The 25,930-nt window shown below is 49.8% G+C and overlaps 3 protein-coding genes across 13 annotated transcripts in view; 2 read left to right on the forward strand and 1 right to left on the reverse strand.

The window, feature by feature from the left end:
- Window positions 1-15: 15 nt before the first annotated feature.
- UNC45B (unc-45 myosin chaperone B) lies at window positions 16-11,654 on the reverse strand. The gene is made up of 20 exons (XM_071765239.1): window positions 11,396-11,654; window positions 11,088-11,257; window positions 10,608-10,644; window positions 10,115-10,290; window positions 9,503-9,592; window positions 8,854-9,021; window positions 7,585-7,753; window positions 7,144-7,314; window positions 6,146-6,317; window positions 5,444-5,744; window positions 4,944-5,038; window positions 4,320-4,461; window positions 3,787-3,927; window positions 3,519-3,646; window positions 3,001-3,067; window positions 2,429-2,542; window positions 2,203-2,318; window positions 1,726-1,843; window positions 1,464-1,619; window positions 16-780 (listed from the first exon to the last, which is right to left on the reverse strand). Exons 2-20 carry the CDS (start codon window positions 11,247-11,249, stop codon window positions 514-516), a joined length of 2,790 nt encoding a protein of 929 aa, XP_071621340.1. The 5' UTR covers window positions 11,250-11,257; window positions 11,396-11,654; the 3' UTR covers window positions 16-513.
- Window positions 9,588-20,154, forward strand: RAD51D (RAD51 paralog D). 4 transcript variants are annotated; one of them, XM_071765241.1, is made up of 12 exons: window positions 9,588-9,698; window positions 12,468-12,621; window positions 13,014-13,149; window positions 14,140-14,201; window positions 14,353-14,471; window positions 15,208-15,289; window positions 15,393-15,527; window positions 15,988-16,083; window positions 16,226-16,316; window positions 17,037-17,107; window positions 17,920-18,087; window positions 18,756-20,154. In XM_071765241.1, exons 3-12 carry the CDS (start codon window positions 13,068-13,070, stop codon window positions 18,837-18,839), a joined length of 990 nt encoding a protein of 329 aa, XP_071621342.1. In that variant the 5' UTR covers window positions 9,588-9,698; window positions 12,468-12,621; window positions 13,014-13,067; the 3' UTR covers window positions 18,840-20,154. The 4 variants fall into 4 exon arrangements, with proteins under 4 accessions (XP_071621342.1, XP_071621344.1, XP_071621341.1 ...); XM_071765240.1 differs by lacking the exon at window positions 9,588-9,698 and having other exon boundaries at window positions 12,141-12,621; XM_071765242.1 differs by lacking the exons at window positions 9,588-9,698; window positions 12,468-12,621 and adding an exon at window positions 12,762-12,792.
- A 510-nt stretch (window positions 20,155-20,664) lies between these two features.
- The window catches only part of RFFL (ring finger and FYVE like domain containing E3 ubiquitin protein ligase), a 30,190-nt gene continuing 24,924 nt past the window's right edge, over window positions 20,665-25,930 (forward strand). For 3 of the 8 annotated variants that reach the window (XM_071765249.1, XM_071765251.1, XM_071765250.1), the window contains exons 1-2: window positions 21,704-21,815; window positions 25,138-25,216. In XM_071765249.1, the coding sequence (XP_071621350.1) occupies window positions 25,214-25,216 (3 nt within the window). In that variant the 5' untranslated portion in view covers window positions 21,704-21,815; window positions 25,138-25,213. Of the gene's footprint in view, window positions 20,905-21,703; window positions 21,816-25,137; window positions 25,217-25,930 lie in introns of those variants that run through there. The other 5 variants (XM_071765245.1, XM_071765252.1, XM_071765246.1 and 2 more) reach the window with 5 other exon arrangements.

Consider the following 25,930-nt stretch of genomic DNA (forward strand, 5'->3'; position numbering starts at 1 on the left):
AACAGGAATTCCACATGGGACAAAGTAATGAATTTATTAAGAGTTCATCCACCATCCTCATACTTTGGCACACCACTTAAGGCTGTTTAAAATACCATAAATGAACAAAAAAAAAGCACACACCTAAAAGCAAACCTGTTTCCTGATTAGAGAACAGAAGACATTTAACCCTCCCCTGTGAACCATTGCTAGGAATTCCAGAAGTACCACGAGCTTTCCACCAGCTCCTGGCACACTTGAACACAGATGGCTCTTCTACAGCTGGGTCTTGAAGTTTTCATCAACACCAGCAAAGAAAGGATTTACACCATTCTGGGAATTACTTAAATGGATGTTTTCCAAATTTCCCCCGTTTTCCTCAGACAGTTTCCAATCCCCCAAAGCTGTTCCCAAACTATCCCGTGCCTTGACAATGACACTATATTTTCCTCATGGCTCTCACTTTTCCACATTTCTCAGTAGCTTTCCCCCCCCAGCCCCACTTGGTCTTTTTTTGGCACTTTTTCATTTTCCTCATGCCTGAGAGAAAGGTTTGATCAGCCCATAATCCATGCACTTGATGAGGCAATCACGTGCTGTGTTAATGATGTGCTGCTTCTTGGGGTCATCTTCTTGCTTGGCAACATATGTCAGGATCTCCAGGAGCTCTGACTCCACCAGCTTCTTTGCCAGCTCTTTGTCAGCACTGATTAAGTTGAAGGAGATGACCAGACCTCTGTGCTGTACTTTCATGTTATCATGCAAGCAGAGCCTCTGCAGGATTTCAAGCCACTGGGTGGTCTTCAAGGGAGAGAGAAATCATTATTATTGATCTGAAGAATGAGGCTTTGGCCTGGCCTTTCTCAACAGGAGAAAGCAGCACCTCTCTGCAAAGAAATCTAATCAGAATATTGACATTGCTGAGATGACCAGAAGCAGACCACCCACTCCTCATCCTCTGCCCTTCTTTTGGATGGATTAATCATTTCTGTTCTAACAAACCCCAGTGTCCAACATCAGTGTGTAAAGCACAACAGGGTTCATGAGTCAAATATTCAGCTGTGCAGGGTCTTGAGTTCTCGGGACTTACAGATCTGTGCAGGGAATGGAGATGTTTTGGTGTCTGTAAAGGTCAGTAAGTTATAAGTCATGCTCTTCTCATTTCTGAGAGAAACAAGGCTTGGATTTCAGGTTATTTATCAAAAGGTTTAAGGGTCTGTGGAGTAACAGTCTGCTTTCCTAACAGTTAGCATCCTGCACTTAGCCTGAGGAATAGCTACATAAAAACATTTCAGCTCTGAGATGGAGTCCGGGATAAGGCAGGCAGGGATGGACAAGGAACATGCACACCCAGGTCTCAGCTTCACCCCTAAATTCCTCACTTTCAAACCCGTGGGCTACATCTCCCTTTTGTGAGGCATTTTCATCCCTGAGCCCAACCAGGGTTATGTCTCCACTGGCAAGGATCAGATTTAGGCTCTTACCACTTCTGTCATCTTCGAGCAAAGTTTCTTCTGTGCTGCTGTGAGCATGGCCAAGGCTCCTGCTGCTGCAACCTGGACTTTCTCATCATCCTCACCACACAGTAACACCACTAACTTCAGGCGGTCGTTGCCATCAGCCACAAACCTCTCTTGGACCTAAAAAACCCACAATCCCACGACATGAGACCTAAAAGTGCCGTTTCTGCACTGTAAGGGCTCAGGAATGGGTGCATAAGGCCAAGTTTGAGGTGCCCAGAGTTACCTCCTTGTTGACCACCAGGTTGCACATGCACTCCGTGGCTGCCTGTCGAAGTTGGTCATGGTTCTCAAACATGTAGTTTTCAATGTCTGGCAGGGCCTTCTCCTTGACTATCTTCAGCCTGTGTTGAAGAGCAGTCAAAGAAAAATACATTACGGGGCAAGCAATAACCAACTTACACAAATATTGACTGTAGACAGGGAAAGCCTTGAAACAAATCAGTGTCTGCAGCACTGAGGCTCACGAGATGTGGTTCATTCCTTATCTAAAGCAGATTACATTTGTGTCTGTCCTTTTTTTAAAAGGAAAATGTGCCACTCTCCTTTTTCTATTTTTAAGATCTTTTCCTTTGAGACCTTTGTAGCTCGGCCCAAGGTAGCTCAAACTGGCTGCTCTTCATATACCCACATGAAAAGTATTAAATTGAAATTCATATTCACTCCTGGGGAAGAAAGAAGGTAAAAAAGCAGTTGAACTCACCTAAGTTTATCACTTCTTCCTGAAAAGTTAGTGAGACCTAACAGAGCCTCATAATTCTGGAGGCCATCTCTCTCTGTGTTCAACAGGCTGACGAGGGGCTTCACCACCTCATACACCTAAGAAGAGAAGGTGTGTCACTGCTTTCTCAGCTCTCAGATATTGCCAATTTTATTTTACTAAAGGAATTATCAAGATTTTGTAATTTTCCTGGTTTTTTTAAGCTTACCCTCTCCCCTGGAAATGCTATGTCTGGATTGGAGACAGCAGCAATTTTTGCCAGAGCATGAGAAGCCTTTATCTTGCCAACATCCGTGCCTTCCACAGCCAGAGGTATCAGGGCCTAGTGACACACAGAAAAGCATTTAATGTCTCTCAGAAGATTTACAGGATTGCCTCACTTCACTAAAAGAAGTTTAAAATATCCTAAAGATGTGTCTGTCACAGAAATGGGTGTGGATTGTCACAGGAATGGGTGTGGATTGTCACAGGAATGGGTGTGGATTGTCACAGGAATGGGTGTGGATTGTCACAGGAATGGGTGTGGATTGTCACAGGAATGGGTGTGGACTGCAGCCCATGGTGATGCTTTGCATTTTTTCTCAAATAGGCACCACACCAGAGCTTGTAGCTGTTTGTTCCAAAAAGATTGTTTCTTTGGAGGCTTGCAGAGAGAGGACTGGAGTGTCAGTCTGGGTCCCAGGGGCTTCCAAGATACTTCTGTCACCTTCCCTCCCTTCAGGCTCTGAGCAGACAGTAGCTGCACACATCAGGTTTAGCTACAAAAATAAAAGTAATCACCTTTCCACCTCCTTGAGCAACAATAGTCCCACGGTCCTTGGGGTCTTCACACAAGGCAAGAAACACCCTGCAGAAACAGAGCATCATTTGGTGAAACAGCCACACAGGAAGGGAATAACCTGTCCCTGAGGGAAGGGGGCTGAGATTTTGCAGGGATGCCAGATACACCAGGTAAATTCCAGATTAACCCAGAGAGGGAGAAACAAATGACACACTAGGAAGTTTCCAGGCCTGGAAGATGAACTCTGTCCCAGCCAAAACCAGTCCATAGGACTAGAAATTTAAAACACAGCCTAGCAAGATAGGCCTGTAAGCCAACTTCAAGGTCAGCACATGGATTTTTATGACATTCCTTAAGGAAAAACTTTGGGTTTAGGGCTTTTCTCCACCTCCACTTCATCCCTCCCCCACAGGCAGGATGCACCACCTCCACGAAGCAAGGGGCCAGCCTGGGCACCCATCTCAGGGACACCTGGGCTGGCCAGCACTCCTGGATCCCACAACAGCCATGAAGGCACCTGGCAATGAGCTCCTTGCTCTGGTCTGTCAGAATGGCACTGTCTGCCTTCACCATGCAGGCCAAGGCAGAGACAACTCCAGCTTTCAGCAGCCTCTTCACACGCTTCACCACAAAATCCTTCTTGTCCTGAGAGAGAACATTGGAAAGGGATTAGCTCCTTAGCAGCTGCCATCCTACTGACTACAGCCTCAGGGAGAGGAGACAGAGGATGCACCAGAAAAAGTCTTCTGAGATCCAAGCCAGCTCCCCAGCTGTAGATGACTTACCTTTGGGTGCTCCTCAGGCACATGCTGCTTGGAAAATCTTGCCAGTTGCACCAGTTCTGGGACCAGTTCCTTGGTATCATAGCTGTTGGTACAGTTCACCAGTGCAGAAGCCACAGAATACAAGATGGTCTTGTCACTTGTCTGCACGGAAAAATAAAAACTTATGTGAGGGTGAGGAGGACACAGCAGGGAAATGGGTCCCTTAGGGCTGCCACTGTGGTAGTTTGCAGCAGCTGAGGTGATTTTAGGCTTATCCTCAGCTTTATGGTACAGAGTGGGTAAAACCAAGAGTTTTTTATGGTCAAACAGGCTGTTTGACCTCATCAGAGGCTGTCAACACCTTGATGGCTTTGGTTCTCATGCAGCTACTGACAGTAAAGGTAAGAGCAACCTTCCCAGGTGCAGGAGAATGACAACCTTGAGGCATCTCCAGGGCACAGACAAAAACTGAAGTTTTGCTGAACTACAAGTGAGGGGTTGGGGATGCAGCTTATGCTACCAGAGGAAGGAGGGAACAAAGGAAGGAAACAGACCTTGGCTAATTCAAACATAGCTTGAAGGGCTGGCTCATCCTCAACAAAGTCATCTTTCACATCTGCATCAAGGGTGAGGTATGACAGCCCTTCCACAGCCCATTTCCTGGTGCGGGCATCAATGCCAGTGTTGCACAACCATCTAGAAGAGAGAAAAGCATCCACATTTTAATCTTGGGAGCCCAGACTGTTTTTTTTCTGGGAGAAGAGGGAGAAAAAACCCAAAACAAAACAGATATTGAGACCATTTCAGGCCTGTCCTCAGACACCTGATAAATTCACCTTCCAATGGTACTTATGCATCTTCCAGATAGCACTTGATGAGGCTGTGCCATTCTAGCAGAGGAAGGCACCATGTCTGGTGCCTCAGCTGGAGAGGGAGGGAGGGAAGGGAAAAGGGAAGAAGGGAGAAGGGAGGTTTATTTGGATATTGGGGCAGGAGGAGCACACGACTGCTCAATGCTCAGAAGAGCTCCAGGTCCCAGCACAATGGCTCTGGGGACACAGTCAGCTGTCAGGCAGTAGCAGAAAATGAAGGCACTGTGTGGGCAGGATCTCTGGGCAAAGGAGCATCTGGGGTTTTGCAGAGTGAAGACAAGAGAAGGAAAAAGGAAACCCACTCACTTCCGGCACTGCTTGGCTAACTTCTCCGTGGATCCCTCAGCAAACTGACGCAGCCCATAGTCTGTACCTCCTGCTGACCCCAGCTTGCAGAGACCCTGAAGAGGATGAAGAGGACACACAAGTGAGGAAGACTCATTAACCCTCTAGCACTGCTGCTCCAAATCGGCCTAATCCCATATGTAGAGTTTGTAGTCAGGTTTAACAAAGAGGAAATATCTTCATGCCCAGTAGATCTTTCAGCTTGCAGCACAGCTAAGGGAGGTTCTGTGCTCTTATGGGATGTCTTTAATGGAAGATTTGGAAAGATTTTTGAAAGCACAATAATCTGTGTGCTCTCCAGGTCTGCCACCTCCCCCTTCCTCATAGGGCTAAGCACCATAAACCATTCCCCAGTGAACCCAACATATTCCCATGACCTCCCCTCCTCTCCCAAGCCCGGGCTCAGGCTGCTGAGTGTAGCAGGTGACAGACAGGTGACAGACAGGGGCTGCCATCCTTACCACCAGGGCTCGGATTTTGATCTTCTCATTCTTGCTCTTCTTGTAGATCTCCTTCAGGAGATTTATTCCATTGGAGATGATGAAGGTGGCCCTGCTCAGCTTGGTGGAGGCATGGATGAGGGCTTCTACAGCCACCAGCTGGTCGATCTCCCTCTCAGAACCACACAAAGCAACCATCATCTCCATGACTCCCTTCATGCCAAGCAGCTTGTTGCCCAGGTCAAAAGGCCCTTGCAAAACTCCAGACACTATCTGGATGGCATGGAGTGTCTTGTCCATGTCCTGGGGGTCGATTTTGCTCCTGCAAAAGGGATAGAGGAAGCTGGCATGTGGGACAGGAGTTACTTACAGGTCTCATTTCCTCGGCAGGGAATATCCTTCCTCAGAATGGGAGCTGCTGAAACAGAAGTTATTTGGGACACAGCCGAGCCCAAATCCAGGCTGTGATCCAGCAGATGGGACTATGTCCTGGTTTGGGCCAGGATAAAGATAATTTTCTGTCTTCTTAATTACCGGGCCAGCGTTAAACCACGACAGACAACAGTGTGAAGACCCCAGGATCCCAGCTGAAGGACCCAGCAGGATCTCAAGCAAACCATTATCTCTTAGAGCCTCAGTTTGGCACCAGAGTGGGCTGCAGGTGCCTCATCTCATTCTCAAGACCTCTTGCTCCTGGTCCAGCTCAGCCCAGGCCCAGCTCACTTGATGTACTCCTCGCAGATCACTCGGTAGTTGTCACGCTCGGGGTCGCAGCGCAGATCATCGTAGAGTTTGTTGAGGAGGACAGAAGCAGTCAGCTGGGTGTTCTCTGTCAGTGGCAGGCAGTTAGGCATCTCAGGAATCTGCCCCACCACTTTCAGGATCTTTTTTAAACCTGGGAACAATGGAGGGAGATGGCTAGGAGAGGGGAGAGAGGCTTTATTAATCACAGGAGATGATTTGTTGGTTTCTTGCAGGGAAATAGGCAGCCTGGATGGTTTTTAAGTCCTTTGCAGCCTGATGGGATAAACCTTAAACAAAGGAGGCACTTGGGTCTTTACTGGGGAGGAGCCTCTGCTGGGAAGATACATGTTTGCAGTATTTGCTTTTTTTTTTTTTTTTTTTTACCCAGCTCTTGGAGCAAGATAAGCAAAACTGGTTCCTGATTGCATGAGTTATTTCTGTCAGGCATTAAACCTACCATCCTGTGAAGCTGGAGGCTTTCACTGAGGAAAAGTCAGTGACTTTCCAGTCATTCTGGATGTCTTAACCCTCCTGTTTCTAAAGTGTTATTAAATAACTTCCACTAAAATGGTAACACACATATGCATTGGTATTAGTATAAAAACACCCTCCACACAAACTCCTCCCCCCCTTCCAGTTTAACAAAAGAGCAGTTTAACCTCATGTCATTCTAAGCTAGAAAATTTATCCAAGGCAAATCCCCCTAACATGAGCAAATACATAGGAATAAACTAATTTAATAAGTTCAGTCAATCCATTAGAAATTGCAAAATTCTTGTTCTTGTACAGAATTTTTCCCTCTTGTTCTTTAAACTGATCCCTGCTAATAAGCCTAACTTTGCTCCGGGATTGCATGCACCAAAAAAAAGCCAGAAAGAATTCATTTGGTAGAGAGGATCAGTTCTACAGGGATTCAGGCAAGAATACACAGCTCCACATCTCCCAAACCAGAACCAGGACTGAGAGGAAGAACTCACCATTGTCTATGACAAAGATGGTTCTGCTGTTGTCAAAGTCTTTCGGGTCCTTCCTTGGGGTATTCTTATTGAGGAAGTTGAGAGCTCGGTCTCGTCCCTGCCCAGAGACATTCTTACTGACCAACATATCCAGCAAACGCAGTGTGATCACCTTCAAATCTTTTTTAGTATCTATACAGAAGCAAGGCAGTAGCAGCCAGTTACAAGAAATTATCTTCAAAAGCAGAGGAACCCAGTGAAAACCTACTTAAAGCCCTTGCCTGGCTGGAATGTAGGTTTTTAAGTTAACTGTATGCAGGTTGCTATCCTGGAGAGCTGGAGGGTAAAGTCCCCATTTCACCAAAGAACAAGGAAAAAGGGGAACATCCCAGGAGCAGAGCCCTCCCTGCTTGCCCCACTTCTCCACCAGGACTGAAAGACCATGAGGCCCTGAATCCTTACCCAGCACCACAGCCTCTTCTTTCCCGTGATGTTCCTCTTTCCCCTGGCCCAGCAGGCAGTCAGTGATGTTCTGCAGGAGGTTGCAGACAGCCAGGGAGATTTCTTCATTGTCTACTGACATCCACATACAAATGTTGTCAATGCCCAGGTAGTGGAGAATGGCAGTGGCCTGGCCCCAGAAAGGAGAGAGCAGGGCAGCTTTGAGAGAAGGGAACAAACCTGTGTGCTTCAGAAAGGTCAACCTCAGCTTCTGCAAAGCAAGGATCCTCCTGGGTGACTCCTGAGTCAGGGCAAAGCAAAGTTTTGCTTTTTATCCTTATTTTTGTTCATAAAATAACTCCTAAAACATAGAGCTGCCAGTGGTGTAACAAATTCTTTCAAGTGAGGATGCTGAGATGAGCACAGCTGGATTTTGGAGGAGGTTGTTAACAGGGAGCCTGTTTGGTGCAAGAACCCATCCTGGCTGTGAGCAAACCCAGTGTCATCAGGCAGCCTGTCCATGTGCCTGGTGGCATATCAGTAATTCAGGGGAGGCACATTCAGAACCACACTGACTTAGCAGGCTTGCAGAGCAGCCTTTTTGACAACAAGTAATGCTTCAGAAAAAGCAAATATGCCTCCACTGCACTGGATTTTTATCCAGTAGATGTTCTGTTGTATACCCCCATCTCTTTGCACTGTTACAGTGACATGCATGTTCACTTCCATGTGTCCATCTTCTGCTTCCAGCCACAAACAGGGATCCTTAGGAGCTGTTTTACAACTGCCCGGGAGCAAAGCAGGATATGAGCTGGCTCAGAGACCCCTGGGACTTGCCTTGGGACCCTTCCCAGGAATCTTAACTCCCTTGTAGATATTCCCTGCTTTCCTTCATACAAGCCTGGAAGAAAACTTTCCTAAATTAGTTGGGTTTTTTGTTGCTTTTCTGACACCTGTGATGAAGGAGGTGGCTTTGACCCAGCCATGCTCACCCATTAGGTGGTAACAACTCAGTTTAAGCTTTACTTCACCAGCATGAAGGATGGTAGAGCACTCTTACAGCTTTGACCCCAGAGATCAGGAGCACAGTAGCAGGGGGAGTTTCAACAATTTGTCTTAACCCCATTTTCTTGTATTTTCTCCCCCAAGTTTAACATTTTATTTGTAGTAGTTAATTTTTCCCCTACTGCTCCCAAGCATCAGGTGTGGTGATTTTCACCCTGTGGTGATTTTCCACTCTCCCAGGTGCAAGGCAATAGCAGTGAAGGTCTGGAGCACCCCAGTACTTACCCGAGCTTTATGTCCTGTGCACATGCCTGAAAGTGTCCTCACTGCTGCCAGGATCATGTCAGGATTTTTGGTTTCTATCAGCTGCAGCAGCAAGCTGACCCCATTATTCTGGAAAATCCTCTCAGCACCTGCTTCTTCTCTTCCCAGGACTATGAGGTTGTTGGCAGCCTGGGTGGGAACCAGAAGAACCAGGGTTCAGCAGCACAGCCCTGCTGGCAGCCTCCAAAACACCTCTCTGCAGCTCAGGGATGTCCTGATGGGATTTGGGAGGGGAGGAGGCATCTCCTGATGGATGAAGTGGAGCAGCTCTGACCCCACTGAGCAGTTCCTTCAGGTGCATGGGGGTATGGGCTTTTTTCCCCCAAGGAAAGTGGATCCCTGGTTGAAGGGAAGCACAGGGAAGGTGACAGAGATGGGGGTGAGCACAAGTCCATGCTGATCCCACCTTTGGGATGTTGGGAGTTGGCTCCACCTCCCCTTGCCTCAGGGATGATGCCTCTTTGGGGCATTTCCTCTCTTGGGTCATCTCCCAGCTCAATCCCTCATCCTCCAGAGGGGGAAGGTGGGGAAGGGAACTGAGCCTTCTGCTTCTCCATGTGGTCATTGTGACATTAAACAGGAATTTTGTCGAGTCTAGGAGAGTCCTCACCTTTTCTCTCTTTTCTTTCTCACTGTTCTCATCCAGCAGGATTTCAAACATCTTCTGCACCCGCGAGTCCGTGGAGAACTGAATGCGCAGCTGTGCCAAGAGAGGGGGCATGGAGCATCAGGGGAGAAAACTCAGGAGCAGTTTCCCTTTATCACTTCAAGGACATCACAGACCCTCAAACCACAGCCAATCCAAGGTGAATAACAAAGCAGGCATCACTTCTCAGCACTGCTTACCCATGGGCAGAACAAGCCCTGAGCCATCACCTTTGAGCCCCCATGGTACCTGCTGATGCAGGGACATCTTCACAGTACCCCCACAGAAGTAACTAAGTCAATGTCAGACTCAGTCCAAAGCTACTCCAGACCCTTCCCAGGACTCTACAAAGACCTTTAGGACCCTGTCAGTCTCAGGAGTGAGCTGCCATGCTTTTTAATTTACATTTCAACCTCAGATTTACCTGCAAGGAGTATGAACTGCCAGTTAATGGAGCCTATTTATCCCCCTACATTGTTATGAGTTTCCAGTATGACCAACAATCCATCAGTGTAACCCAGAGCAAGGATTTTCTCCCTGCCTCTGTGCCCCTGGGGCTGCTCCCCCAGCACTTACCTTGTCCTGGATGTTTGCCCCCAGTCGCCTCAGGGTCTCCTGGAAGTTTTTGTTTCGGGGCTCAATAGTGGCACATTTCTGAGCATCTTTGAATGCTTGGTCCAACTTCCCCAATTTTTCCAGAGCTTGGCTACGCCTGTACAAGGCTTTGATATCTGAAGCATTGATGTCAATAGCTGGAAAAGGGATCCAAAACCAGGCATCAGGGTTTGCTTCTTGGAAATCCTCTGTGTAAACTGTTCTTTGCTTTACAGTGACTACAGCTCCTCAGTGCATAGATATTGTGGGTGACCTGGCACCTGCTTAGCACCCATTGCACCAATACACAGAATTGGTGCATCCTCTGTGAGTTACTCCCCTTGTGACCTCAGTACTTGGGTGCTGAGACATAAAGGAGTAAGACCACAGTACCCCAAAAGCAGATCTGAGAGTGGGCTGGAGGAAACACACCCAGCAAAGCATCTCTCCTTTCTCAAAACAGCCCCCTCCTTACCTCGAGAGGCATCTGAGGCTGCTTTGGCATATTCCTCCTGTTAAACCAGAAGGGGGAGATTTGTTAGCAGTGGAATAGCAGGGCAAACAAACTGACCACAAGGAGCTGAGACAATTTTGATACAGATCCCAAGAAACTGAGTTTTCCTAAATCAAAGCATCTGCTTCACTTGTGAGCAATGTCTCTGCCCTCTAACTCATGGCTTTCAGAGCTCTCCCATAAGATTGGAGCAGGATGGGGACCAAAACCTTTTGCTTTTCAGTGATCAAAAGTGGGGCCCTCCCTGAGTTGCACCAGCAGGACTGAAGCAAGGGGGAAGTTTTACAGCTCCAGGGCCAGCTCAGAACAAATAATTTCAAACTGGTTTGCAAAGCCCCTGTCCAAGAAGTAGACAAACCCCTCAGCTGCCAAACACTCTTGGCTGCTTTCTTGCTCTTCTTCCCTTGCACACTGCCCATGCCAACCAGGAGCTTTTCTCACCTTTTTGAGGTAACAGGCTGCCCTGTTCCTGTACAGCACTGCCTGCAGGGCCTTGTCCTTGTTGAGCTTCATGGCTTGAGTGTAGCTTTGCACAGCTTTCTCGTAGTCACTGGCCTGAAAATATTTGTTGCCCTCCTCTTTCAGCTGGATGGGATCCTCCATCTGGAGAGCTTTAAGGAAAAACAACAATTTGTGTCCCTTTCTCAGCTGCCTTGTGTCACCAGCCTATTCCAGCAAGCTGAGCTTCACCATGAGACTGACATATAATTAACACACACATTTTAAAAACAAACAAAAAAACAGCTTACCAGATGTAAGAGCTTAGAAAAGGAAAACCTAAATTTCTCCTTAAGGCAGTGGTTTCTCAGAAACTTTTCCAATGGCTGTAGATCCTTAAGAGTCAATTAATAAAAGAAAAATGAAAAACTCAAGAAAGGAGAATTAAAGAAGTTCACCAGTGCCACAGAGAGTCCGTGTGGCTCAGGAAAGAGCTCCCCCCCTGCTCCAAGTTTGGGCAGGACCTGGCAGCTCCTGCTGTCTGTCAGTGTCACCTGTCACCACAGCCTGTCCCCCTCCTTGTTCCCTTACTATATATTGCCAGGGGAAGCCAGGGCCCTCAGCAGCCAGCCCAGCTTGGGGGGAACCTGCTGACAAAGGGGGCTGTGGAACTCTGCAGCAAGGGGGGATCCTCTCCCACCTGCCAGGGCAAATCTCAGCTTCCCTCACTCTGCAGAGCTGCACAGGGTGTGGGGAGGGAAAACAGAGGGAATTTCATGGCAAAAGAACCCCCAGCTGGGCTGGCTGACCCCTATTACAGTGCTCAGACCCTTTTCCATTTCTATTTAGGGAAGTGTGAGACAGCTGAGCCTTGGGGACAAGAGGCTCTGTGCCAGCAGCTGCAGCAGCACCCAGCACCTTCCAGAATGCCCTGGGATTGAAAGGCAGCTCCCCCCCCCAGCACTGCCTCCTGTACCAGAGCATACTGGCCCATTACTGGGATGAGTGGCTCAGGTCTCCACTGGAGTGACTCCCAGCAGCAGCACTGAGCCCCAGAAGAGCTCAGCCTTTCAAACCCCCATTTCCCAGTTGTCACAGGCCACCAGGAATTCTGCTTCCTGACTTCCCCCAAACACAAGCACTGCTCCCCAGAAGCAGCCAGCCCAGCCTCTGGAGCTGTTATTTATGGAGCAGCCATGGCATTGCTGGCACCTGTGTCAATTAAAGACTGGTGGCCGGGCTTGGTATAAATAAGGGGGGCAACCTCACTTCTCTTTCCTTTATTCCAGTAGCTCCTAAGCAGCCTCTGCTCCTCCCGGGCATTCCTGCTGCTGGCAGGCTGGGCTGGGAGCTGAAACCCCCATTTCTTGTTTGCACTTCCAGGAGCTCGAGAGGTTTTTGCTTTTCCTTCCTTACTGGGACCAGCGAGGAGGACAAGAGGCTGCAAATGCTTCCCAGCAGAGCCCTTCACTTCCAGGGTCTTTGTTTAGGATCAGAGGAGGAAAACCCCTGCGCAGCATCTCGCTGAGGAGCCCAGGTGTGGGTCTGGAGGTTTCCCAGGGGGTCAGGAGGTTTCCCAGGGGTTCAGACAAGGAACTAAAGCCGTGGTTGTGCAGTTCCAAGGTGGGAGAGTTCCCCCCCGGGGTGGGTGTGAGTCCTGCCCGGCTCTTCCGCTGCCGGCAGGAAGCAGGAACGGGACAGGGAGGGGGTGAGGAGCTCGGCGTGGTGGTTTTTCTGCCCCCAGGGATTCTGTGTTTGCAGCTGGCTGCAGGATTCGGGGCTGTTTGGTCCTAAAGGGAGACAAAACCCTCCCTGTGCCCGCCCATCCCGGGCACAGCCTGGGTAGCAGCTCCCCAGCTTCTGCACTCCGGGAGCAGGCAGGTTCCACGTCAGGACGGTGCTAATTCCCTTCTCCCATCTCCTCCGCAGGTCTCCTCTCTTCTCCTGGCCCCATAGCGCCCTGTCCTGGGGGTGGCCAGGGACATGGTGGTCCTGCGGGCTGGGCTCTGCCCCGGTCTGGGTGAGGAGATGCTCCACCTTCTCCGGGCGAACGGCATCCGGACGGGTAACGGGGCGGCACCGGGGTTTTGGGTTGGGAAACATCATTCCTTGCACGTTTGGGGTGGCACCATGCGCTCGTCCCATGCAGGACCCATCTGGAGAATGTTTCCTGCTTCTGTGGTTTTGCTGTTGCAGCCCAAAAGCTGCAGCTGGGAGTTTTTTTAGAGCCCCATGATAAAAAGGAGGGTGGGCAGGGGTTCCCTGCCATGAGCATGCTGAGCAAGGACTGCAGGAGCCTGGGGGGCTGCAGCTCCAGCCCCTGTGCCTGCAGCATCCCCTGCAAGGGGCAGTATCCCTCCTGTATCCTTGCTGGATGTTTTCTGAGTGGATATGATGAGGCAGAACTTCTGCCTGGTCTGTGCACTTGGGGTGGATTCTTTACTTGCTCTGAGAAAGTGGATTAAGGCTGAGAAAAATCACCATTTTCTTGTTGTTAAGTGGGATCTGTGAAATCCTGGGTGTTCTGGAAGTTGTAATCTTTGTTTTTCCTGTAAGAATTGCTTTCTACCATTATTTTTTTCAGCCAATAGCATACACATCTATCTGAAAAAAATGAATTTTGGGGTGGTTCCTGGGAGCAGAAGTAGGCAGGGCCATTAGTTCTTCTAACTTCTGTGCATTAGCTCTTCCTGACATGCCCAGGGCTGACACTTTGGATCAGTCACTTGCCTCTTGAGACTGGGGTACAACTGGCAGAGGGGATTCTCTTGGCTGGCAGTTCTTGAGCAAAACAGGGAAAATTCTTACCAGCTTCTCCCTCTGAACTACTTTGCAAGAAACAATTTGTTTTGCAGTGGGCAGAGGGGGCCATCTCAGAGGAAGAACTCCAGTCCTCCATTGTGTGGGGCATCTTCTTGTCCCACTAGAAGTGTTGGTGGAGGGGATAGGCATTTGTTGGTGCTGCCAGGCAGGTTTTATCCAAGCTGGTCATCTCTGGTGTTTGTGGTCTGTCAGGGTTTGGCTTCCAACTTCTTGTCCCTCATGTTATTTGCAGTGGTGGACTTTGTGTCATCAGACCTGGAGGATGTTGCCCAGAAGTGTTCCCTGTCTTACAAGGTAAAGGATGACTCCAAAGTCCTAGTGTGTTAACTCTAAAGCTGTTTGGCTTGTAGCTTAGATGGGCTTGTCTTGGGGGACCTTTTGCAGCAGATATTGTTGGTCCTGGACTTCCTAAGTCCTGTTTTCCAGACATCTCTCTGCCCACCAGGCACTGGTTGCAGTGAGACGTGTGCTTCTGGCCCAGTTCTCTGCCTTCCCTGCCAATGGAGCAGACCTCTATGAGGAGCTGAAGAGCACCACAGCCATCCTGCCCACTGGAATCCCCAGGTGGGAACATCAACTGGTGACCCAACAGGTCTGTTTGGAGCTGGGCTTGCTGCAAAACCCCCTGATTGCCCAGCTCAGCCTTTGAATTTCCATGTGGTGATGCTCTGAGCAGGCTCAGTTGTGTCCATACCACCCCCAGCAGCTGTTTTAAAAAATTCCAACCACAACCTTTCTCTATCTTTTGGGAGCAGAGATGACTTCTCTTCCTGTCTTGCAGCTGCAAACCCAGCTGCTCTGTGTCCCTTGAATGGGAATGACATTGCTGTTGTCCTTGCAAGAGCCTGCACACCTTTGGGGAAGTGGTTGTGTCTTGCTTCTAGACTAAAAAAATCAAAAAAACCATGCTGCCCTCAGCCTTACCCCAGAGCTCCAGAGAGGAGAGATTTAGATCTGGGAGGACTCTTGAGTGATGGTGGTTTAAACTCTCTAGATCTAACATGGAAATGAGTTACTTTATGTTTTTATTTCTTCTTTTCCCTCATCTCACTGGGTTGGTACAGTGACTCTGCAGTGTTCAAACCTCGCTCCTAGGGCCACAGCTCTGCTCCAGCTCAGGGCTGTCATCTTGTAGCCTCCACGCTGCAGATCTGTTCTCCAGAAGGAAGATGAGAGGAAAAGAGCAGAGCCTGAGGCACTTGTGCATTTGGGAAGGGGTCTGTAGGGCTGTTTCCTGATGCCCCTGATGTCACTCTGCCTGTTGAGGTGTTGATAATCCCACTTTGTGTTCAACCCATAGCCTGGATCAGCTGCTGGACTCCGGGCTCTACACAGGGGAAGTGACAGAGCTCATGGGAGCCCCAGGCAGTGGGAAGACACAGGTGAGGGGGAGAGAGGAGAGGATAAGGAGGATGAAGATGCCTTCAGGCAGGTGAAGGGAGGGACCTGGGAATGCTGGCTGACTCCTGGCCCTTGTCCCTGCAGGTGTGTCTGGGAATTGCAGCCACCGTGTCCCTCAGCCTCAAGCATCGTGTCCTGTTCCTCGACTCCACAGGAGGGCTCACTGCCTCTCGGCTCTACCAGATGCTTCAAGCCCGGGTGGAGGATGAGGAAGAGCAGGCAAGTTGGTGATGGTTGCATTTGATTATCTTAGAGTTCTTTTCCAACTTAATGATTCTATAAGTTTCCCTGGAGCTGCTCCTTCCACTCACACTAAACCTGCCTTGACTCTCACCTGCAGACAACCTCAGAGATGGTTGCTCTGTGCAGCTCTGCCTTTGCCCCACGGGCTTTTTTGGGTCCAAACTCTTCCTCCCATGGCTGGGTGGGTGCTGTGTGCAGGGACAGATGCTGCACTTTGGTTTTCTTCTTGAGAAGGGAAGGGGTTGCTGTAGTTCCTCATGCTTTTGTTCCATGTTGCTGCTTCCATCAGTGCCATGGGGACAGCAATGTTCATGGGGAGGAGGGAAACATGGAAGGAATAAGTGTCCTTGCCTCCATGGCATGGTGTGAATGCCAGGAGGAGTTTGGTGGGTCCTGGAAGAGGTGAAGCTGTTGTTGATGCCATGTTGTGCCACAGCTGGAAGCCCTGCAGAGGATCCAGGTGGTCCGTGTGTTTGACATCTATGAAATGCTGAGTGCCTTGCAGGAGCTGAGGGATTGCCTCTCCCAGCAGGTAGGAGTGAGGGACTGGGCTCCTCTCCCTTCCCCAGAGCTGCAAGGGGGGCAGCAATGTGCCTGATGTGGGACACCAGATCAACCCATGACCCCCCCAAACTGCTGAGTTTGTTACTCCACGTGGTGCCTCCTCCTTCCAGGTCCTGAGCTCCGTGGGACCTCTCAAGATTGTGATCATTGACTCAGTGTCAGCTGTGATTTACCCTCTGCTGGGTGGCAAGCAGTCAGAAGGTGAGCTGCTTCATTAGGGTCTGCAATGGGACTGCAGAGATTTCTGCTCATCCTAAAGAGCATCTTCCTCCCACGTGTGCTGTGGCCTGGAGCTGGGACAGGACAGATGTGGGTGCAGCTGCTCCTGGCTTTTCCTTTGTGACATGATAAAATTGGAGTCTGTTTGCAGAGCTACTGGCAAACATTCAAGCTGGCAGTGGCCATGCATGCTCATGCTGGTGGTCTGAAACCTGGCCAGGGGACAGAGGAGGCACTGAACTGTTTGCTCAGAAATGACAACCTCTGTTTACAGTGTCACAGGTACATTGTGGTCACTGGCACAGTTTGCAAAGCTCCCCTGAGGCTCTTTCTGCCAGAAGGGACCATAAAGCAGGAGTTCAGGGGCTTTCTGCTGGCTGAGATGCCAAGAAGACTCCCCAGATCCTTTCCAGAGGGTCTTGCATACCAGTGCTGTCAGAGCAGGTCCACTTGCAGCCATGGGCTTTAGGAAATGAGTCTGTGAGCTGGAGAGCAGGGTCATGTAGCTGCTAAATCAACCTGGCCTGCTCTGTCTGGAGCTTTTTGTAGGGTTTTGTTGGCCTCAGGGCTTCTGGGATGTGAAAGGAGGGATCAGGACTGGAAATAAATCTTAATGCTCATGCAAATCCAGATGTCACCTGCCTCTGAGGTGCACTTTTGGGGGTTGATTCTCCAACACCTGAATGCTTTGTCCTCTTCCAGGCTTGGCCATCATGATGCAGTTGGCCAGGGAGCTGAAGTCACTGGCCAGGGAGTTCAGCCTCACTGTTGTGGTGAGTGTTGCTGTGCTTGTCCTTCCTGTGCTGGTGTGTGCCATGGTGAGGAAAAGGCTTTGGACACCCTGTGAGGAGGATCCCTGCTCCTAGCTGAGTAGGAGCAAGAGGCCTCTGCTCCCTGGTGTAGCTCTGCAGCCTGTGGGTGTCTTGTTCCAGCTAGAGGGGGGCAAGAACAGGGCCAATCTACTCTCTGCTTTTATTGCTATCCTTAGCCAGCAAGGTGTTCACTCGGTTGAACAAGATAGAGCTAAGTACAGACAGATGGAAAGGTTGGTTGTATTTAGTTTTTATATAATAGGGTTCATTTAAGGGGCTGATTAGCTTCCTGAGTAACCTCATAGTAACCTTGGAGGACCATCATCCAGAAGGAGCTGAGAACTGGAAGGAGCTCTGCCCTAGTGCTCTCCAGCTCTTGGCCAAGCCATTGTTAATTAGCAATTCCAACCATTAATGTGCTGGAATTGGGAAGGCCACAACAAAGAGCTGGTCTGCAACAGAGGACATCAGGACAGTCCTGGCCTTTGCTCTGTAGAGTGACAAGGGTGGGAGACCTGGGAGGATGCTTGAAGGCTCCAAGTGGATCTTTTCTGGTGGCTTCAGCACCAGCAGAGGCTGCAGCTTGCAGTTAGGGGCAAGGTCCTGCCTGGGGACATGTCTGGGACAGTTCCCTGGGCTGCGTTTAGAGGGGGTGGTGTGGTGTGCCAAGCAGGAGAGCTGAGGCTGGAGAAGCAGCAGGCTGGCCATTGCCTCTTGGCTGTCTCTAGTGTTTCAAACACTGCCTGGCACTGATCAGCCTCTTTGTGCTGCAGGTGACCAACCAGGTGACAAGGGACAGCAGCACTGGCCCCCTGAAGCCAGCCCTTGGCCGCTCCTGGAGTTTTGTGCCCAGCACCCGTGTGCTGCTGGAGAGCAAAGAAGCCACCTGGGAGAAAGCCACCACCCAACGTGTTGCTTCCCTGGCAAAGTCCCCCAGGCAGGTGAGGCTCCCTGGGGCAGTGACTCTGGGGGTGGAGAAGCAGCTGTGTGGTGTGGAGCTGACATTGAAGCACAGGGATGCTCCTCTGGGTAGGGCAGCACCAGACTTGACCCATGGCAGTGAGCACAGCCTGGTTGTGCTTTCTGGAAGAGTGGAGCATCTCTTCCCAACAGCCTGAGCCTGGATTTGTGGGCATGTTAAGTAATAGGCACCACTTCCAATCCCAGGTAACCACCTTCCTCGTGCCTGTCTCACTCTCCTGGTCCCATGTGGGCAGTGAGGATCCTGCAGAGCTGGTTCTGGCACCAAACCAGGATTTGGTTTGAATCCTGCCTGCTTACAGGGCAGCTCTTCCCAAGCCTTCTGCTTGATCCATATGGGTTTGGATGTGGTGGTGGTGTGCTGGGCAGCAAAATGCATCTTGAATGTGCTAAATAATCCTGTGTCTGGGGATATCTTGGAGCAAGATGTTCTGTCTTTACTAAATTGCATTCTCTATTTGTATCTGTTCAGCAGACCTACTTAAAATGAGGGCACCAGCAGAAAAAAATTCACCAGGGGATCTAATTGGGGCTTTTTTGGCTCTGGGGCAGGTGATGGAGCAATGTAGAGGTTTTCCTGTAGAATCCCAGCAGTGTGAGGTTAAACTCCTCTTTGTTTCTCTTGCAGCCAACGGGGATCCAGGTGGAGCTGGATATTGGAAATGTTGATGTGCAGGAGCCAAGCCCAGTGACACCCACACAGGGGCCCTGATGCAGGTGGAAAGGCACATGTCAAGGTCTAAGTGAGCTGCAAAAAAAGCACTGAAGGTTTTACAGATTGTCCCTGAGTCCTGCAGCCCTGGGAAGGACCAACATGGAGAAGCTCTGTGGGGTTCCTCAGGGATCTCCTTGCCTCAGCAGGTGCTGCCTGTGGTGGTTGGGGCTGTGTGGGCAGTACAAGAACCAGGTCCTCTGCTCAGCTGCAGGTTTGAGAACCAGCCCTGTCCTCAGGTGTTGTCCTGGGACCAGCTGGCTTGACCCATGACTCCTCCAGGTGGTTTTGTTGTCCCCATAAAGTCACTGCCCTCTGGTCCCAGAGCTCTGACTGTGGGCAGCCCACAGTGGCCTGGGATCAGAAATAAAAGAACCAGAAGTTGCACATTGCTGTGGTGTTGAGAGCTGGGATTCAATTCATGGTGATTGCTGCTAACTTAATTAAAATTGGAGGCTTCATCCCTAGCAGGACTGGGGTGATGATTGGCAGGGACACAATCAGATGCTTGATCAAACCTCCTCAGAATGACACCAGGCTCTGGGATTTCTGGGGCACTGCTGTTAACTGATGGTCATGATCTGGGTCTGCTGGAGAGGGGATGAGTTCTGACTGACATCAGTTGGATTTGCCTGATGCTCCAGGACTTTCTCCATTGCTTGTGGTGAAGTTTAAAATAATCTGTTCTTGCTCCAGTGCTTTCCAGCTGCTCTTGCCTGCTCTGGGCATCCTCCTGGTTGGTTGTGCAGTGCCAGGGAGGAGGTGGGAGGCTGGGATACAGAGAGTGGCGTCTCCTCTTGGTCCCAGATGTCTTAAATACCCTCCTTCTCTGCTTAATAAGAAAATTTCTTGGCCAGATAGGCTGTGCCTTGCATTTCCAAGGCTGCTGATGTAGGGACTCATTGGGGCATGCTTGTTAAAGTAATAACAGCTCCTGCAGCCTTCTGAGGCTGTGCTGGGAGGAGTCTGATTTAGCCAGAACTTGGGTGTTGATCCCTCCAGAGTAGGTGTAACAGTGAGCAAAGGCCTCCTGTAGGGAAGGGGCAGCTAAAAAGGGGTCTGTGAATGCAGTTTGGTTTCCCAAGGGGCAGTGCCAGGTCTCAGCACAGCTTTTTGTTGGGCACATCTGTCTGAGGCTGTGCCTCCAGTGAAACAAAGCTGTGATTTATGGGGCAGGTCCTTCCTGGGTGGCCACCCAGCTGTGGGAAGGGCTGTGCTCCCAGCAGGTCCTGCCTCAGGAGGGGAACATGCCAAAGGAATGGGAGCTGAGCCCTCAGAACAGTTTTCAGTAAAAATAAAGATCTTTTTAAAGTTGTGTGTTTATTTGCATTTCTGGGCTTTCCAAGCTTGGGAAGGGAGGGTTGGCCCCAGGGATTGCAGTCAGGATGGAGGAGGAGAAGGAGGATTTTCCTGTCTGCTGAAGACCTGTGCTGGGGTGGCAGGTCCTTACAAACAGAAAATCTATTTCATGTCTCTTGGAGCTGTGCATGAAGAGCTGGTACACAAATTTCAACCAAAACCATGGGCTCCTACTTTATCCCTCTACTTCAGGCTCCTTTTTATAGGGAAAGCAAAGCTGGGGTGGAGCAGGGGAAAGGCCAAACAGAAACCTCTTGTAGTTCTGTTTGAACCCTGGGGGCTTTCTTGCTGCCTCCATCATTAGGGGGAGAGTGAGAAGGGGAACAGCGTGCTTGGAGTCACTTTGTCACGGCTTGTGTCACTCTGTGTATCTTTGCTGTGGCCTTCAGGAAATGACAGCAGGGACTCTGCTCTTGCACTGAGTCACCAGGGACTGATCATGGGGTGGTGTTTCACCAGAGATGGTGTCAGTCGGGCAGGAAGACAGCAGGGAAAGTCAACCCAGTGAGGCTCTGCTGCAAACCTCCCCATCCCGGGGTTTGGGACACAGCCGTGATTCGGGGACAAGGTGGGGGAACTTTTCTCTCCTTGGCCACCAGTTAATTGCAGCTGCTGGAGTTTGGTGTCCTCTTGAGGAGCAGCGGGAAGCATCGGGGAGGACGGCGAGAGACGGGGCAGCTCCTCTGCTCCTGGGTTTGCCACAGAGGTAGGGAGAGTGCTTGGGGACCACGTCCTCCGTTTCTGGCTGCTTGGTGGCGTTGGTGAGAGCTCTGGGGACAGCTCTGGGCGGGGACAGCAGCAGGGGTCAGGTTAGGGGAATTGATTGCCCCATCTGGAAAAACTTGACTCCTTACTTACTCCAGCTGATTTGCCCGAATATTTGCATAGGAAAATTAGGCTGGAAAGAGCTTCGGACCTGGTTGTTCTAATCCAGCCCTTCTCCCAACACTTCTGCAGCCGTGTGAGGAGGGGCTGGCACCGGGACCCCCCCTCTGCCCACCCCTTCCTCCCCTAAACTGCGGGAAGGAGCTGCAGCGGGGCTGAGAAGCCCCCTCCGAGGACAGACTCTCTGAGTAGTGAGGGTGCCTTTTCGGAAATGAGTTGTTTGGGGTTTTTTTTTAGCCCGCGATTTGTATAAAATCCACCTCGAGGCGTGCGCTCGTGTGCAGCTGTGTGCACAGGTCTGGCTGTGCCTATACAGCTCTGTGTGTGTAAATACCCACATGGGCCTCCCCCTACGCACACGTACGCTTCCCCTATAATGCAGCTAAACCCCCGGCACACAGCAAAACCCTTACAGAGCTCCTGAGACCCCCCGATAACCTCCTCCCCCTCCCCACTGTCCCGCCGGGGATCGAACCCGCGGTATCCGGAGCAGCCCCCCCCCCCCCCGCCTCGGGCTGCTGAAGGCGCCAGTGAAGCTGCCGCGCCGCCAGGGGGCGGGCTGCGGGAGACGGGTCTGTGGGTGCCTCTCTATCCCCGGTGGTTTCAGGCGTCTCTGTGGTTGGGCACTGGGCAGTTGCCATAGCGCCGCCGCCGCGCCCAGCGGAGGGCCCGGGGCCTTCCCGCAGTCCCGGCCCAGAGCCCCCTCCGGGACGGGGCTGCAGAAAGAGGCAGGTGAGAGGGGTAGGGCAGGGAGGGTTGCCAGGGGTTAGGGGGTAAGGTGGTGGTGGGGATTTGCTGGGTTTTTAGTGGAGGGGGTGAGGCCCTGGGGGGGACTTGGGGCAGGGGTGGGGGAGTTGAGGCCTTCAGGGGCCTTGTGAGGGGTTAGGGGGGTGTGGGGCAGGGAGGGGGTTGGGAGGGTTTGGAAGGAGGAGGGGGGGTTGAATGTCCGCTGAAGGTGATGATTGTGAGGGAAATTGGGGATTGGAAGGGGGGACATGGAGCAGGAGGGCTCTGCCAGGGCTTGGAGGACATGGGGCTGGGAGAATGGGGCGGTGGAGGGGGGGCAGGGAGAGGCTTTCAGCCTGGATTTTAGTGCCTGGATTTTAGTCTGGGGGAGATGGGGTAAAGGGGCAGAGTTTCCCCAACAGGCAAGGTGGGGCTCAGCCCCTTTTCTTTTGTTTAGAAAGTGGTGTTCAGAAACTCTTTCCGTTCCTGAGTTCTGCTCCCAAAGGCACTCTGAGGTTGAGTCTAGGTTGTTCTCTTCAAAATGCCATGAGAAATGCAGAGTTCTGGATAAGTGCCAGCCCTTGGCACAGCTCTTTACATAAATTGCTGTCTCTTTGCATTTTATCATGTCCAGGGTACTCGGTTTGCTTGGTGTGGTGGCACTGTACCTAGGGTGATGTTTCCTTGGTGGCAAGGACCCAAATTATTTTCTAAACGAGGAGCTCTGCCCTGCTCCTGCTCAGACCCAAGGGTGCTCAGCAAAGGGAGAGCTGTGCAAGTCCTTCCTGTGCCCCAAAAGGCAAAGGCAGTTCAGAAAAGAAAAGTACTCAGCTGCTCTTCAGAACAGTCTGTTCCTTTAAAGGGGTCAAGGTGTTTCCTGGGGAGAAAAGTGTTGTTGACTTACTGTCAAGTTGGTTTCTCACTGGTATTCCAGCTTGGATTGCAGGTTAAGAAATGGGAACTCTTTGCAGGGAGAACCTGTGTGCAGCCCAGTCTGAGCTGAGCAGATCAGGGACTTGGCAAAAGAGCTGAGGATGAGTGTGCTCAGTGTTAGGAGTCTGTGATAAAGAAACTGTTGCACTTGTTTTTAAACACTGCAGGGATGGCCAAGCTCACTGAGGCCAAGCTCACTGTCCTGTTGAAGCAGAGATAGGAATGGTTTAGTTTTATGGTTCTTTAATTAAGATATGTGCAGGGTAATGTTTAATTTGCTGAGATATGGAAAGGTTTTTGTTTGTGTTTTGTTTGAGCTGACTTCCTCCTCTCTGACACAAAACGTCCCTTCTGTGGGTGGCAGAGGTGGCCACGGGCTTGTTTCACAGCTGGGTAGGAACTTGTGGCAGTTTTCTGATCTTTCTACACCTGGTTATGGGCTCAGTAAAGAACTTGCTGGATTTACAGAACACTTTTTTAGTTCTCCATTTCCTTAGGATGGGAAATGGAAGGTGCATTTTAAGTTGACATTTCTGTGTTTACAGGGTAGTGGGTGGTGTTTCAAAACTTTGAAGCTCGTGTTTTAAGATAAATGATCATTAGGGCATATACATGATTACATGAAACAAAGAGTATTTATTTACCCTTTGTCATAATTTCCTTTTGCTACCTTGTTCCTCCAGAGCCAAGAGGTGAGGCACAAAGCTGGGAGCTTTACATTTCTTATGAATTCCAGATCCTTGCATTTACCTGCTCCCTCCCATCAAATATTTTTACCTCCTTACCACCTTTTATGTTCAGGGTGGTGGGGGATCTTGTATTAATTCTCTCTAAACATAATTGCTCTTGGTAGAACAATTGGATCTGACAAAACCAAACAATTTGCTCTTGCTGCTGTCAGGTTTCCCACTCTGGGCAGCTCTCTCTGCTTGTGTGAATCCCCGTGCAGAGTTACCCAGCTGCAGCACTCTGTGGTTTGCATATCCACTCAGCTGCTTGCAATTGAACTTTTAATTAAAAGCTGATTAAAAGCCCTGCCACTGGTGTTCATGGGTAAACACTTAATTGCTCAAGGCTGTGCAGAATTGGCTTAGGTTTAAAGCCATCACTTAAGTGTTGTGTGTAATTGCAAGGTAGAAAAAAGCTGACTTTCTGGGAGGCTTTGCCTATCTCAGGTAATGGGATTGGGCTTCTGGGAGTCCAAACGAGAGCTGAATGCAACACTCTGCAGTGAGAGTAAAAAGCAACAATATCTATGACTTAGATTTTGGGGTTGGTGGTCACTAGTTGAGTAATGACCAAAAATGACAAAAAATGTCATTTTTTCTCTAGGCCTTCAGTTTTCTTTTCATTGTGGCTCAATTCCATATGGTTTTAGGGTGGGTTTGTTGGTTGGTTGGGTTTTTTTAATGCTGTGATGTTTCATGTGTTCCACAACTTTGTACCCTGGGTTACAGAGGTTGTAAAGCCTTCAGTCAGGCTCAGTTTGAGTTGAATTGTTCAAACTTGTGCTTCAGCTTTTGCCTGGTGGAAGGCTTCAAGCAGATCTGCAGAGTCACCAGCTGTGGTGTTCTCTGTGCCTCTGACTCACCCTGACCCACTCTGGAGGCAGCTGGGAGAGCCAGACAAAAACCTTTGTGTCCTCACAGCTAGGCAGGTAATGTGCTGTCTTCATCCAGTGTGTGTTGGTTTGACTGCAAGGAAGAAAAATAGTGCTTAGTCAGGTCCAGGCTGCCTCTCCACCCCTTACAGGAAAAGTGCATTTTCATCTTAGGAAAGGTTTCTCAGAGTCTCTGCAGCCTTTGAGCAGTCCTGTGGGATGCAGAGCCTGATCCAAGGATAAGAAAGTAGAAAGCAGGTTGAGCCAAGTGCTTGGTTGCTTAATAAAACACTTTGCAGGGAGGAGGATAAAGTGAGATGCAGGGAATGGTGTGCTTGGCCCTTTTTTTGGGTGCAGCTGTGTGGGAACTGCTGCTGACCAGGGAGAGAGGGGCTACTGGTATGTGCTGGGTAGCTACTGGTGCTGCTAAGGAAACTCTCTGTGGTCTGAGCTCTGAACACAAGTCCAGGTCCATGGGGTGGGAAGGTCTGCACTGCTGTCACCTCCCTCTGCTTTGTGTTGTGTGCTTCAATGTGTTCTGTGGTGCAAATCAGCCCTCCTGATCCCCCCCTCCCACAGTGAAACCTGTGCCAGGCTCCTGCTCCTCAAAGTCATTCCAGTCATTACTTTTGATAGCACCTATCTCTGTTTCCTCCTATCAAGCTTGTTTGCCCTGCTTCCCAGGGATGGTCATTACAGGGAACCAGGAATGAGGACTTTGAACTCCCAGCAAGTGGTGTTCAGGGAGCACAGAACACTTTGCAGGGATGAATAATTGTTGTCCTTGTTTCACAGGTGGGGAGAACTGAATCACTGCTGAGTTGATGTCAGAAACAAGACTCAACTGCAGGCCAAGGTTTCTCACCACCTGATGGTATGTCCCTCCAAAGCCCTTTATTCAGTCTTGAAAGAACATTGCAAGGTTGAAAAACCTCAGTTTTCTTTAAGAAATGACTGTCAGATCAAGAATGCAAATTTTATATTAGTTTCTCCTTTTTCAGCTGGTTTCCTCAGAACTGAGGTGACTTGTTCTGACCCCTGAAAGCCCTTTTTTGCCTTTTTTAAAATTTCTGTTCCCATAAAGGACTTTCTCTAAGGAGAATTGTTGCTTTCTGAAACACTGTTGATTGCTCTCAGTGTCTGTAAAATCAACAGATTTGTCACAGTAATTGCTCTTGAGGTTTTCACTTTACTCCAAAATATTAATGAGTATTCTTTCTCAAATGCTCTCTCCCTTCTCTGCCAAATAGTCTCAGAACAGAAATTTCCACATTGTGTTTCAGTGTAGACTTAAATATTAATGTCAGCTTTTTTTTAAGCTACCACCCTTTTGTTTATATTCAGAAAGTTATAGATCTGCTTATTAGAACATACTGAAAAGGCACAGGCTTTGAAGACTGATGCTAAGTGAGATTTTAAACAGGCAAATTTTAAATACTCTCTTTTGTGAGCAGCATGTTGCCTGTAACATCTACTGCAGCACGATGGTTCCTTTGGGCATTATTCATTTTATATATGCACATGGATAATCTCAAATTGAATCAATGCCACCTGGTGCATGAGCTGCTATTGGTTTAGCTTTGGCTTG

The sequence above is a fragment of the Heliangelus exortis genome, chromosome 21 (genome assembly GCF_036169615.1).
Source record: "Heliangelus exortis chromosome 21, bHelExo1.hap1, whole genome shotgun sequence".
NCBI classification, from domain to species: domain Eukaryota; kingdom Metazoa; phylum Chordata; class Aves; order Apodiformes; family Trochilidae; genus Heliangelus; species Heliangelus exortis.

What these genes read in the sequence shown, in the direction of transcription:
- UNC45B (XM_071765239.1), bottom strand. Translation starts at nt 11,249, where the DNA reads ATGGAGGATCCCATCCAGCTGAAAGAGGAGGGCAACAAATATTTTCAG. An exon ending in AGAAAGAAAAGAGAGAAAAG is followed by an intron (nt 9,022 to 9,502) that starts GTGAGGACTCTC and finishes GTTCCCACCCAG; the next exon opens with GCTGCCAACAACCTCATAGT. An exon ending in TAGCATTTCCAGGGGAGAGG is followed by an intron (nt 2,319 to 2,428) that starts GTAAGCTTAAAA and finishes TTCTCTTCTTAG; the next exon opens with GTGTATGAGGTGGTGAAGCC.
- RAD51D (XM_071765241.1), top strand. Translation starts at nt 13,068, where the DNA reads ATGGTGGTCCTGCGGGCTGGGCTCTGCCCCGGTCTGGGTGAGGAGATG. An exon ending in CTGCCCACTGGAATCCCCAG is followed by an intron (nt 14,472 to 15,207) that starts GTGGGAACATCA and finishes TTCAACCCATAG; the next exon opens with CCTGGATCAGCTGCTGGACT. An exon ending in TGGAGGATGAGGAAGAGCAG is followed by an intron (nt 15,528 to 15,987) that starts GCAAGTTGGTGA and finishes GTTGTGCCACAG; the next exon opens with CTGGAAGCCCTGCAGAGGAT.